Source organism: Lactuca sativa, chromosome 8, assembly GCF_002870075.4.
Source record: "Lactuca sativa cultivar Salinas chromosome 8, Lsat_Salinas_v11, whole genome shotgun sequence".
In the NCBI taxonomy this organism is placed as follows: domain Eukaryota; kingdom Viridiplantae; phylum Streptophyta; class Magnoliopsida; order Asterales; family Asteraceae; genus Lactuca; species Lactuca sativa.
In genome coordinates, this window is record NC_056630.2 from 17,090,186 (window position 1) to 17,103,744 (window position 13,559).

General features: G+C 36.2%; 1 protein-coding gene, 1 long non-coding RNA gene and 1 other non-coding gene across 4 annotated transcripts; 1 reads left to right on the top strand and 2 right to left on the bottom strand.

Annotated features, from left to right (window-relative positions):
- Positions 1–6,600: 6,600 nt before the first annotated feature.
- On the bottom strand, positions 6,601–9,501 carry LOC111919694 (uncharacterized). 2 transcript variants are annotated; one of them, XR_006186254.2, is made up of 3 exons: positions 9,385–9,501; positions 9,018–9,176; positions 6,601–7,468 (listed from the first exon to the last, which is right to left on the bottom strand). It is a non-coding gene; the product is annotated as an uncharacterized LOC111919694 (long non-coding RNA). The 2 variants fall into 2 exon arrangements; XR_002859587.3 differs by having other exon boundaries at positions 6,633–7,377.
- Positions 9,502–10,436: 935 nt separating this feature from the next.
- TRNAK-CUU (transfer RNA lysine (anticodon CUU)) lies at positions 10,437–10,509 on the top strand. Its single transcript has one exon. It is a non-coding gene; the product is annotated as a tRNA-Lys (tRNA).
- A 422-nt stretch (positions 10,510–10,931) lies between these two features.
- On the bottom strand, positions 10,932–13,072 carry LOC111919695 (peptide-N4-(N-acetyl-beta-glucosaminyl)asparagine amidase A). Its single transcript, XM_023915273.3, has one exon. The coding sequence runs from the start codon at positions 12,917–12,919 to the stop codon at positions 11,105–11,107; it is 1,815 nt and encodes a 604-aa protein (XP_023771041.1). The 5' UTR covers positions 12,920–13,072; the 3' UTR covers positions 10,932–11,104.
- Positions 13,073–13,559: the final 487 nt, after the last annotated feature.

Genomic DNA, 13,559 nt, shown 5'->3' on the forward strand with positions numbered 1-13,559 from the left:
CTAGGGCCTGGTTAATACGTAAAGTTTCCAACTTTACGTGTAAATAAACACCAATGAAGGTTTTAGGGCTCAAAATGCACTAAAAGAGTAGATCTAGGGCTTTCATGCAATATGGCTCCATAAAAGCAGTAGATCCAAGCTCCTGGAGCTCAATCATGCCTAGATCTAGAGGCTAAACAACTTATTACAAACCCTAATACACTAATAAGCTTGGCGAAAGGCTCAAGAAGGACTTTCATGGAGCGACAAGGGACAATAAGCATGAAAACAGAGGGAAACTAAGTTATACCTCAAGGAAATCACTGAGATAACACAAGGATGCCTGGCCTCCTTCTTCTCTTCTTGATCTACTCTCCCTTCCTCTCCAAATCTTCAAGAAAACACACCAAAATGCTTCAAACTCACAAGGAACAAGGCTTGAACGAAGTAGAGAGCTCCGAGGGTGAAGGGGGCGAGCTTGGGGGCGGATAATAGGGTTTAAATAGCGTGCAAACCCTTGTAATTTAGGGTTTCATCAGATAGCTGGGACTCGCCGAGTCCAGAATGTGGACTCGCCGAGTCGCCAACTTAAACGTGCTCCCAAACCCGTCTCCACTCGGCGAGTCGGGCCTACAACTCGCCGAGTCCAAGGCTAAAAATGTAAAATACTTAGATAAATTTTACGTACCAGGAACCAGGTGCTACAAATTGCATAAAGAAACTACCAATAACTTGGAAAGATGAAAAGAAATGAGTCTTGAGCTCCAAAATCGCCTTCTCCTCGTCTCCAGTGGTGTAAAATCGAAGTTATGGCTGATAGATCTGATCCCCCAAGGTAATGGCAAGCCTAATGACCAAAATGCCCAAAACTGGGCAGTTGCGCGGGTACCCGCGCGATGAAAATTCCACCCGTGCAAGTGCTGCTGAAATGCAATTGGCTCATTTTTCCTCTACTAACCATCCCACTACCAAAGATTCCTTTGCTCCCCTCCATATCCCATTTGTTTCAAACTAACCAATCATCTTTTAGCTTCAAATATGGATGCTCCAAGCCCAAAATAGCAATCCATGATCCACTCACATGCCCACTTCATCCAAGTCTTTAACCTTTTTAAGCCCAAATCTCCTTTAATGGATCCGCAAAGCCCAATAATGCCTCAGAAGCCCACAAAGCCCATTTCCAAGCTAATCCATAACCGCAACAACCTCCAAAACCCTACAAAATACCTCATGCAAAATTAAAAGTCCCCGGTACAATCCATGATAAAGAAAATAAATAAAGTACAATGCAATATTGATAAAAATATCTAAAAATATAAAATAAACTAATAAAAATAAGGAAATAAAATAAGCTATCAAGTTTCCAAAAGAAGGATGATTCATACCGGATGTGCATTGATTACCAGGAGTTGAACAAGTTAAGGGTGAAGAACCGTTACCTACTTCCTCGGATTGATGACCTCTTCGACCAACTATATGGTGCATCTTGGTTCTCCAAGATCTATTTGAGGCTAGGGTATCATCAAATGAGAGTTAGAGAGGAGGACATGGAGAAAACAAAGTTCTGATCAAGTTATGGTTATTATGAGTTCCTGGTAATGCCATTTGGGCTCATCAACGCACCGGTGGCATTTATGGATTTGAAGAATCATGTATGCAATCTAATGCTCGATTGTTCAATTATTATTTTTATTGATGAAATCCTAGTCTATTCCAAGACCAGGGAGAAGCTTCAAGAGCACCTTTGAGAGATGTTGGGAGTTTTGAGGAGGGAGAAGCTTTATGCCAAGTTCTAGAAGTGTGATTTTTTTGTTATAGGAGGTCCATTTCTTAGGGAGGTCCCGAAGTCCCCTTTGGAGATCAAGAGTTTTCTGGGTTTAGCAGGGTATTATCGGAGGCTTATTCTGGATTTCTCCAAGGTTGTTTTACCTTTCACTCGTTTGACGAGGAAAGGTGTGGATTTTCACTAAGGCCATAAGCAGCATGTTGCGTTCGATACATTGAGACAAAAGTTATGTAAGGCTCCAGTTTTGACTCTTCTAGAGGTCGTGAAGATTTTGTTGTATATTGTGATGCTTCTATCACCAGTTTGGGGTAGTACTCATGCAAAAGGGGGGGGGGGGGGGGGGTTATTACGTATGCTTCCAGACAGCTGAAGCCGAATGAGGTTCGGTATCTGGTGCATGATCTGGAGTTGGGGGCGGTGGTGTTTGCCCTCAATATTTGGCGACATTTTCTTTATGGTGTATGGTGTACCATCTACACGGATCACAAGAGTATGAGATATCTCATAGATTAGTCGAATCTAAATATGAGACAACATAGATGGCTTGACGTGGTCAAAGATTATGACTGCGAGATTCCGTATCATCCCAGGAAAGCGAATGTAGTTGCTGATGCTTTGAACTGCAAGTCAGCTAGTACTTGTGTTGGGGGCCTATGTATGAGGATTTCTATCGATTCGCTGTTATGGACTTGATTAGGGAGGCTCAGGCCGAGGGAGTTAAGGAGGAAAATTGGAAGCAGGAGAGGATCAAGGGTGAGATCGAAAAGTTTTCTACCGATAATCGCGGATTGTTGACCTAGTGCAGTCGGATTTAGGTACCAGATTTTGGTGGGATCAGGCATACTGTGATGAAGGAGGCACATAAGTCCAAATTTTCGATACACTATGGGGCCACAAATATGTATCGAGATTTGAGACTTAGTTATTGGTGGTTACGTATGAAGAAGGAAATAGTCTAGTACGTTAAGAGATGCGTGACCTGCCGGATGGTCAAGGCCGAGTACCAGAGGCCGCACGACAAATTGCAGACTTTGGAGGTTCCCATGTGGAAATGGGAACATATCTCCATGGATTTTATCACCAAGTTATCCATGAAAACTAAGGGGTTTGATGTGATATGGGTCATTGTGGACCGTCTGACAAAGAGTTCCCACTTTCTAACTATTCGGGAGAGCTCCTCGGTTGAGAAATTGGCCGATGAGTATGTGCGTGAGATTCTCAATCATCATGGTGTTCTGGTTTCCATTGTATCTGATCGATATATTTGGTTCACTTCTCGATTTTGGCAAAAGTTCCACGAGGAATTGGGTATGACATTGCTCTTCAGCACCGCATATCACCCACATAATGACGGTTAGAGCTAGCATGCAATCTAGATGCTCGAGGATATGTTGAAATCCCGTGTTAGATTTCGATGGGAGTTGGGACTCCTACCTTATTGTTGCTAAGTTATCCTACAACAACAATTATCACTCTAGTGTCAGTGCACTGCATTTTGAGCTTCTTTATAGGAGGAAGTGTCGTACCCCGTTTGTTGGGGGGAAGGTCGGTCATAGGGTTATGAGGAGAAACGAGGTGGTCCTTCATACAACATAGCTTATCTAGCAGGTTAGGCATAGGTTGCAGACAACTCAGAGTCGACATAAGAGTTATGCTGACAAACGTCGATCCGAGTTGGAGTTCCAGGTCGGCGATATGGTTTTACTGAAGGTAACACCCTGGAAGGGTGTAATACGCTTCAGGAAGTGGGGAAAGTTGGGGCCCCGATTCATCGGTACGTTTCAAGTAGTGGCCAGGATAGGCAGGGTGGCCTACCGACTAGATCTGCCTGACAAGCTTGGCTAAATCCACAACACTTTCCATGTTTCTCAGCTTTGGAAGTGTGTAGTTGATGATTCAACAGTGTTCCCTTTAGACAATATTCAGGTTGATGATCGCCTGAACTATATTGAGAGGTCAGTGACGATTTATGATAGGAAGACGAATGCCTTGCGTAACAAGGAGGTATCATTGGTCAAAGTTCAGTGGCAGCAGTGGAAGGGTTCCGGATGGACTTACGAACCCGAGGCTAAGATGTGGAAGAACTACCCTGAGTTATTCGTAACATCGGACTTCGAGGATGAAGTCTGATTCAAGTGAGGGAGAATTGTAACACTTGGATCCCAAGGTAATTCAAATTCCAATTTTTGGCATTTTAAGGTGTTCCACGACGTAGTAAATCAAGAAGTATATGGCCACGACGTGGTAGTTGGCAAATGAAAAAACACTATTTTTGGGTTTTCCTCCCTATTTAAAGGAATGAGGAGGCTAGATTTTTCTCACCCTCAGCCTCCACCAGCCTCTTTGAGATATGAGAAAACCCTAAACCCCCTCCTTTTTTAAGCCTTGTTTTGGTGTTCTTTGAAGCCATTAAAGGAAGAAAGAAGAATAAGTGAGCTAAGATCCAACAAGCGAGACCTTCTCCTTTGCGGTAGCATCCTTCTAGGCCTTTGTAAGTGTCCAAGACTCGATTTTTATCATGATAGGTTGCAAGATCTTGAATTTTGTCCCTAAATCTTCATGTTCTTGATTGTTAGAGTGATGAGATCTCATAAAGTTTGCAACTTTATGAATCTCCAGGCCATTTAAAAGTGTTTGGTGCTTTGGATCTGGATTTGTAGTGAATTTTTGTATCATGCGTGGATTTTTGATCAAAAACCCTCATTTTTACCTAATAAGAGCCCAAGACATGTATTGGACATGCATGTCTAGAAAGTAAGGGTTTTTATGTTGTTTTATGATGTTAGAAAAATTTCTGGAAATGTTGAACTAGAAGTCTTTAAGATTAAGTGCTTAATGAATTAAGCCAAGTTATGTTTTGCCTTTTTTGGACCTAGGAGTGAAACTCTTACCCCTTGGAGAGTCTAAAGGGATAAAGTTGGAAGCTTTATCCACTTAGACCATAGTATGGACCAGATTTGAGCTTTAGAGCCCTTAGAATCAAAGAAAGACAGCTTAACCCATTAAGTTGTTAGGAACCCAAAACCCACGACATGGCCTAGGTCTCCACGGCGTGACAAGTGGGCTAAGACTCGTCTATTTTGTTATTTAGTAGCCACGATGTGGTGACCAACTGGATTGACTTTTGACTTTGATTGTTGACCGTTAACTTTGACCAAGTTTGACTTTAGGTTATTTAGAATATTTTTAGTAGTAGATTGAGGTTGGGTCCCTGGGTGTTATACAGGTGACCCGTAGAGTCGGTAGTTGGAGCATCATTCGGTTATGCTATCTTTCTATCATTTAGGTGAGTTTTCCTCACTATACTCGTGGGTCGAAGACACCAATGTCGGTCTACTAGGTTATGTATCCTAGTATATGGGATGTTACTATGCTATAGTGCTTTGTAGATTTGCATGATTATTTGTGTTGTTATATGATTTATTTGTTGCATGTATGGGCATAGTGTGGTATGGGTTAAGGCTTTACTGCTATGCATGTAAGCCAACAGACCGAGGCATTCCATTCTAACGACTGATTAGGCTGAGGCAATACAATCTAATGACTGTGGGTCAGGGGTAATCTAATTCGATGGTTGTGGACCCGAGGGTAATCCAGTCTGATGACTGTGGACCCAACATGCATGTTTGTATATGTTATTCTGCGTGAGGGATTTTGGGAGATCTCACTAAGCTTTGACTTACAGTTTAAGTGTTATGTTTTAGGTACTTCAGAGGATCGTGGCAAGGCGAATACGTGATCTTACACATCCTTCAATGATACATTTTGTAGATTTTATGATACTCTGATTTTGTGATATCTATATTTGGATATTTGGTTTTTATGACTTGGGTTTGATTGAACAATATTTTTACTTAAACTGAAAAACAAAAATTTTATCATGATTTTAGGATGTTACAGATTCTCAGGACGTATCTGATAGGGATGATAATGATTTTCAAATTCATGTGGATAACATTTTAGATGAACACAAATTACTGAAACGGTCATTGTGGTTTGCAATAATTTCATGTTTCGTCCTTATGTTTTATTTTGCACGTTGGGCATCCCTAACATTTGCTTTTAATACGTGTTTGGTCCTTACGTCCATTTGTCATTAGCTATCTCTGTGAATACGCCTCACGTGCCTAACAGGCCAGGGGTATTTTTTCCTTTTTAATATAATCAACCTTATAAGAATGCTTTTCAAATACGTGGCATCCATTCTTCTTCTCTACGACTTGGACATCTATTCTTCTTTTATGCAACTTCTTCAATTCAACGCTAATGGTGATAAGGTGTGATTGTGGTTATCTAACTGTTATACGAACCTCGACGACCAAGAAAAGCCTTGGAAAGTGATTGTACTGTTGTACTGGAACAGTAATTTTAGGTTTAATCGATGTTTCACTTGCTTTAAACACTAAATAAAAGTTAGACCTAATTATTGAAATTTTAGGGACCATAATGTGGGTTTCTATGTTGGGTTGATGAAGATAGCTCCGCTCATGCCAACAAATGAAAGAGCTTCAAAATGAAAATAAAAAATTGAGGCTTTTGTTACTGTGCAATTAGGTTTTTTTTTTTGTAGCAACTCTAATTTACAAATTGTACTGTAATTGCAATGTAATTGGTTTCAACCCTTTTGTTTTTGCTTTTTGTCTGGAATGGAATGTAATTTTAGTGGAATGGATTTTAGTTGATTGGAATGTAATTGTAGTGGTATGGAATGGATTGTAATTGACTGGAATGTTATGTAATTTGGTTTGATTGTAATTGTGTGGTGATTGTAATTGGAATGGAATTGTGTCATGTTGTTGTAATGTAATTGGAATGAAATACAAATGATAGTAGGATTTTATCAAAAGATAGTAGGATATCATCATAATTTTAGCAAAAGATAGAGATGTTATCAAAAGATCATCATAATGTTAACAAAAGATTATCATAATGTTAACAAAAACATCAACACATTGCATAGTGTAAAAAGCCATTACATTAAGCTACGAAATAAAACGACTAGGATGCTTTCAAACTACTGTCTTTCCTTCCTTCCCAACCCAACTTGGTCTCCTATTAACAACACTTATTGCACTGCTTTTCCCAGCCCAACTTGGTATCTTCTTACCAGCAACACTTCCAGCAACACTTACACTGCTTTGACTTGCACCACCAACACCACTTGCACTGTTTTGACCTGCATCACCATCACCACTTGCACTGCTTTTACCTGCACCACTTGCAATACTATGACCTTTGCAACTCCTTTTGTTATGACTAAGGTTTTTGCATTTTAAGCATGTGACAAATTTCTCTTTCCTTGAAGCCTTACCTAAACGATAAGCCTAAAAAAAAATAATAGAAAGATATAATATAATTTTAATGTTACATCAACTCTAACAAAGTCAAGTATGTTTAAAAAGAGAAAATTATAAACTTGAAAACTTTATAATCTCTTCCTAATAAAAGACTCTTTAAGGCGTCACGTGTCCCCTTTCTACACCTCCTTCATTCCACGTGTCTTAGCTTTAGCCATCCTATGAATTGTTTTCCCGCTCAATGCTTCTTTGAAGAATTGATATCAACTTCCTTGATCATCTCCTACTAATTAGGCATTTGGTTACTATATCCCCCTGCATTTAAATATATTTGAAGTATCATATATCACCAAATCCCTTAGATTCAGCAATGTTTTTTAATTGCTTTATCTTTTACCATTTATACCTGCATCATAATAGGAATGAAATAATGATTACAATATTATATTTGCTTATTGATTTCGTTTATATAAACCAAACCCCTAAAACTATTTCCAAGATTTGCCGTCTTTCTCATTTGATTTCTGCCTACTTCTTCTTCTCTGCGAATCTGATACATAATTCTCCAAACAACTGTTGATCATTTTATTATTTTTCTTTATTTTCCTTATTTCTATCTTCTTCTCCTTATCTTACGGTTCTTATCTACCATCTTATAGGCATCGATGTTTACTAAATATATATATGTTTTAATTAACATGTGTTTTAGACTGCATAATTCATGTTTAATGTTAACTCAGGTAAGGCTGTTGGTTTTATCAAAATTTTAATATGAATGTTAATTCAGTTAATATTGTTGGTTTTATAAAAACCTAATCTATTTACATTGCTTGCTGTACAAATGTTCTCTAATATTCTATTTAATGTTAAATCAGTGTTTAGAGTGCCTAATTTGGCTAATTCTTTCTCACTTTCTCACTTCCTCTATTCTCATAATCTGATTTTTTCTGCTTTATTTTATTGGTTAACATATTTATTTTAATGATGTTTTTATATATTGATAAAGGTATAGTAGTAGACTTTTAATGTTTTATAAATGGGAGTAGAGCTGAAATGTCATCCTACTTTCAAAATGGCTACTAGGATGTACTTGAAATGACATTCTACTTAAAAAAATGATTTTTGTATTAAAAAATAATAGGTCTATGCAAGGTTTTTCAGAAAATATGTATTACGTTTTAGAGACATATACCATATACTAGACATGGTAACTTTTTTTTTTAAAAAAGTTTTATGAAATGGTAAAAACTATATATCCAAGCTATAATTTCTTCGGTAAAAACTGCTTATTTATTGCATTAAGTTTTCATATTTTTCTTATTAGTGTATTCTACTTTAAACAGTCTATTTAATTATTACGAATCCATATAGAGTGTTTGAAATAGATAGGGCATCCTAAAACATAATAGTCTATAAAATCCATACATAAAAAGTACATAGCTATTTCGTGTATTTATAGTGGTTGAAATAGATGGGGAATCCTAAATTATAACAGTGTCTGCAATATTGCCCTTTTATATTAAAAAACAACAAGTCTGTCCTTTTATATTATAAACTGACAACTATGACCTTTTATATTATAAAAATGACAAATATGCCATTTTAATAGAAAAATAGCCATTGTTAATTTTCTATCGGCTATAATGTTTTTTAATTATGTTTTTTACTTTCAAATATAAATTCAAGCTATCATTATAACAATATACATTCAAAGCACATTGCTATAATTTGTGTGTTTGTGTTAGTGTATGTATGGAGTGTATGTGTATTTATTGTGGGAGAAAAATGGAATAATTAAGTAATAAATTGAAAAAACATTATATATATATATATATATATATATATATATATATATATATATATATATATATATATATATATATATATATATATGAAAAACATCAACAAACCTTGAATAGTTTGAGAAAGAGAGTGTTATTTCAAGTCCAAGATACCTTTTTTATGCAAAGATGCTTTATCTATTGATGATGATATCATAACCCCTCAAACGTCATTTCCTACCGACACTTATGCAACAAAGTTCTTGCATTCGTGATTCCATCTGTCATCTCATATCGCCGATTGAACGATTACATGTAAGAAATCCTTTAACTCTGGACAATTGATATTTTCAGTCATAAATACATGAACCAGTGTAATTGATTTGTAATCAAGTTCAATTTCTTCCAATTTCCCAAAACCCAAAAACAATTTTAACAAACAAAGGCCCAAATCTGAGAAAACCCTAACGATATTATGATCGATTTTAATCATGAATATACTCAAACTCTATATAAAAATTTAAATCGATTTCTATAATACCTGGCCATCCAATCCCAAATTTGCATTCGAGTTACACCGAGATACATAGACGAACAGATCCTTGCCTAATGGAAGCATTTTCCATACTGACTTGCAAAGAGAGAAGAGGGGGGGGGGGGGGGGGGGGGGGGGTAATATGTGTTTTTTCTTGACTAGAAAGTGTTTGAGAGGGAGTAGGTTTAATTTCCGTCTATTGTAGGAATTAACAATAATTTTTTTTGTCCTAAAAATGACTTTCTTACTAAATAGTTTAATGTAACTTTTTAATTAATAGTATTCAATTAAAATTTTATAAAGTATCTATACATACAAAATTAAAATTTTATAAAATTTCTACAAATACAAAATGTCTATCGAATCAAACCAGTGTGTTGTTGTAGTTTGAAGTATTTGATTATATATATATATATATATATATATATATATATATATATATATATATATATATATATATATATATATATATATATATATATATATATATATATATATATATATATATATATATATATATATAACATCTATCATTATAAATTAAGATTTTTTTTTCTTATCATTGGTCGATCATTTTAATACCAATACATATTATTATATTAATTTTTTAATTAATACTCATAACTTATTATTAAAGTTTTTTAATTATTTATCAAACAAGTATATGGATGCCATGGATACTAGAGAGAAAATAAAAAATAGTCGATCGGATATTCAAACCAACATTATATTATTATGAACTTACTCATAAAACATCTATATTTATTAATTATTAAATTTTTTATTATCATTGCTCAATAGTTAACTTATAATTTAATTAAAATTATTTTTAATTTTCTCATCCGTGGTATCCACGGGTTATAATTTAGTTTTGTATTATTTATTAGATAGATAAAATTTTATAAATTAGAATCAAGTTTGAATTTACATATAAATACATATATAAATAGGTATGGCTAAAGGTGATTCGATCTCTCAAATGATTAAATTTGAAGGTTATGGACTTGGATTTATCATAATTCATAATTTTATTATTCATAAAATAATTTTAACAAAAAGCCCGTCTAGCTCAGTTGGTAGAGCGCAAGGCTCTTAACCTTGTGGTCGTGGGTTCGAGCCCCACGGTGGGCGAATCTTTTTCCTTAATTCTGCTCTCAACACACTCACAGAGATATTATCTTTTTACTTAATTCGGTTGTCAACACACTAACAGAGTTATTAAAAATGACACGATTCTAAATTTTATTTTGAAAATAATGTTGATTTTATTACCTTATTCAGTTATTCTATTGTCCAATTTTAAAACACTATACGTTTCTTAATAAAAAAATACCTTTAGTTACATTGCTGGGTAATATTCTTCAAATCATCCAGATAAACTGTAAAAACGTCACCAAAATACCTACACAATCAAAATCACCCCCATTCAACTTCAAATGCACAGATATAATCTTTGCTTACCTTTCTAAATCCAAGCTCCAATTTTGATACATTATTGTCATCAACCATAAATCATAACATCAATTATTTAAACCATAAGAAAACTTAAACTGTTTATTTTGCCATAAAAACAAGCTAAGTCAATTATTTAAAACCATACATAGAGTTTTTATTCCAAACATATAACTAAAGCTAAATGCCTCAAAACTATGGCAGCTTATTTATACAAATTTTACATAAACACAACTAAACTAAACTAAACTAAACAATACGAGTCGAATGAGAACTAAGCTTCACAAGTGAAGAATGTTTGATCCCCAACAACATCACCATCCACGACACCAACATTTCGAGAATAACAACCAAATTCATCCTGGTAATTGTAGTTCTGATGATTATCGGCTGAACCTGATAGAACAGAATTACCCATAACCACCATCGAACCATTACAATTCTGTTTGTGACTCAAAACCCTAGAACTGTTCTCACCATAAAACCGCTCACTTCGTTCTTGCTCCACCTTCGTGATCATCAACGAGGTGTCTTCATCTACTCCAGGCTGAGTATCCATGGAGATCTTCAGAGGGTAATCTATTTTTACTTCTAAGCTTCCAATCAATTGACCCATCTCATTTGTGATTTTGATTTTCGTCTTCCTTTTGATCTGTTGGTCGAGTTCTTTCTTAGTTCCCTCTGATTTGAACTTGAGCTTGCTCTTGAATTTGGTTTTTTCGGTACATTGGGTTTTCAGATTGCCGAAGCTTGAATTTACCCATCCGGTAGCTTGACTACTCCTTTCTCCTTCTACTTCGAATTCTCCATCAAGGAGTACGAACTCAGATTTACGTTGGATCTGCATTGATGGGACTTTATACTTCACAGTTTCAGCGTTTACATCTGTATGATCCAACCAGAGATGTAGATTTGCATCGATAAGCCAAAAGGAGATACCATCAGCAACCTGAAGCCCGATTGAATGTTTTTTGTTATCTAAAAGAAGCCCTAGAAATGGAGTCAAATCGATATCATAAGTAGGAAGATCAAAAGCTCCAATGGAGACAACCGGCTCCCAAAACAGAGGATTAATTCCGCCGGTGAATATCACCGGGAAAGGAATCACTGATCCGACTAATTGACCGTCAATCGTCACCAATACTTCACGGTATGCCCCGTGAGCTCTTCCGGTGGCCAAATGGTTGGTTTCTACATACGAATCTGAAGGATTCATGTACCAGAATTCATCGTCTCCATGAAACGAAACATACAATTCAAGCACCGCTTTGTAAGTCTTCTGAGAAATTTGAAGATTTGTCGTTTCGATATGAAATTCATCTTGAATTCTAAACCAAAACCCCTCATCAAGAGCACCTGATATAGGTAGAACCAAATCTGCTGGCTTATTATACGGATACAACGAATTTAAAACTCGACCGACCTCTAAATTATTCTCATTTTCAGGTGAATTAATAGAAATCAATTTTCTATTGAACGAGTTAGCTCTTGATTCTCCCGGAACGATAGATAACGGAACCCTAGCGACTTTATCGGAGTAATAGAGGAAAGATATATTAATGTGGTAAACGCCAGTGAATTCGTCGTTGACAATGTTTTCGAGCATAACGGCGAGGGTGAGATTGGGCTGAGAAATAATCGAAGAATACCTAGTCACATCCTTCCGAACACTCCAGAAAATACCATCTTCAGTCGGCTGAGCAGTACTCGTACGCAACAACTCTACCCCATCAATCCAGACTCCGGCGATACGGTCGTACTGCTCACCTTTACATTCAGCTCGGAATTCAAGTACGGCAAGGGACCATTCACATGTGGCCGGAGGCGGGGTGTAGTTGACTGTGACAGGTGGACTGCCGTAGGTGTATCCGAAGCTGTGATTGAGTACGCTGACGGAGCATGCCGGAGTAATGTCGTCGGTGGGAAGTGGGTGTGTGACTTCGAAGTACTGTTGAGGTGCGGCACCACTTCTCTGATTACTGAAAGTTTTTGTCGATGATCTGAGAAAATGTGGCTGTGATGATGAAGATTGAATTGGAATGGCGAAGAAGAGAGGGAGGAAGAGGAGAAGGAGGTCCAGGATCTTCATAGTTTTTGTTTTTGTAAATTTTGATAAGAATTTGAAATTTTGGGGGTTTATAAAGAATAGTGTTCCTGTTCAGTGTAAGGAGACTGCGAAGCTTCCTCGTAACCTCGTTAAGGGCTGGGATGTAAATTTGGGAGCATTTATGGATTGGACTTTTTTTTGAAGTAGGTGATTCTTCTACATCAAATTTTGATTCATCGAATGTAATTTATATCTATTACCAATTATGTCGAGGGAGAATTTTTTTTTTTTGGAACTTGTAAATATTATTAAAAGAAAATAAAATAACCCATGCCTAGCAAACAAATAGACGAGGGAGAAAAAAGAGGTACAAAGGGCATTTTACTTACAAAAAAAGGGGCATACATACCAATCTACTCAATTACATGAATATTTAGGTCTCCTGTCACTAATCCAAATATAAACCAAGGATTTGATATCATCGACCTTAGTTGAAGAGATGAATTGATTTTTTAGCATTATGTTGTTTCTTGTTTTCCATAACCACCATAAAACACCATACAAAATACTCACTAAAATCTTTCTCTATTTAGGGCAATGACCCTAGATTGCAGTGAAATCCAAGATCTCATCCACCTTATCAAAATTAGTAACAAGGATGGTGCACCACCTTAGAATCCAT

Coding starts and splice junctions, on each gene's coding strand:
- LOC111919695 (XM_023915273.3), bottom strand. CDS start 12,919: ATGAAGATCCTGGACCTCCTTCTCCTCTTCCTCCCTCTCTTCTTCGCC.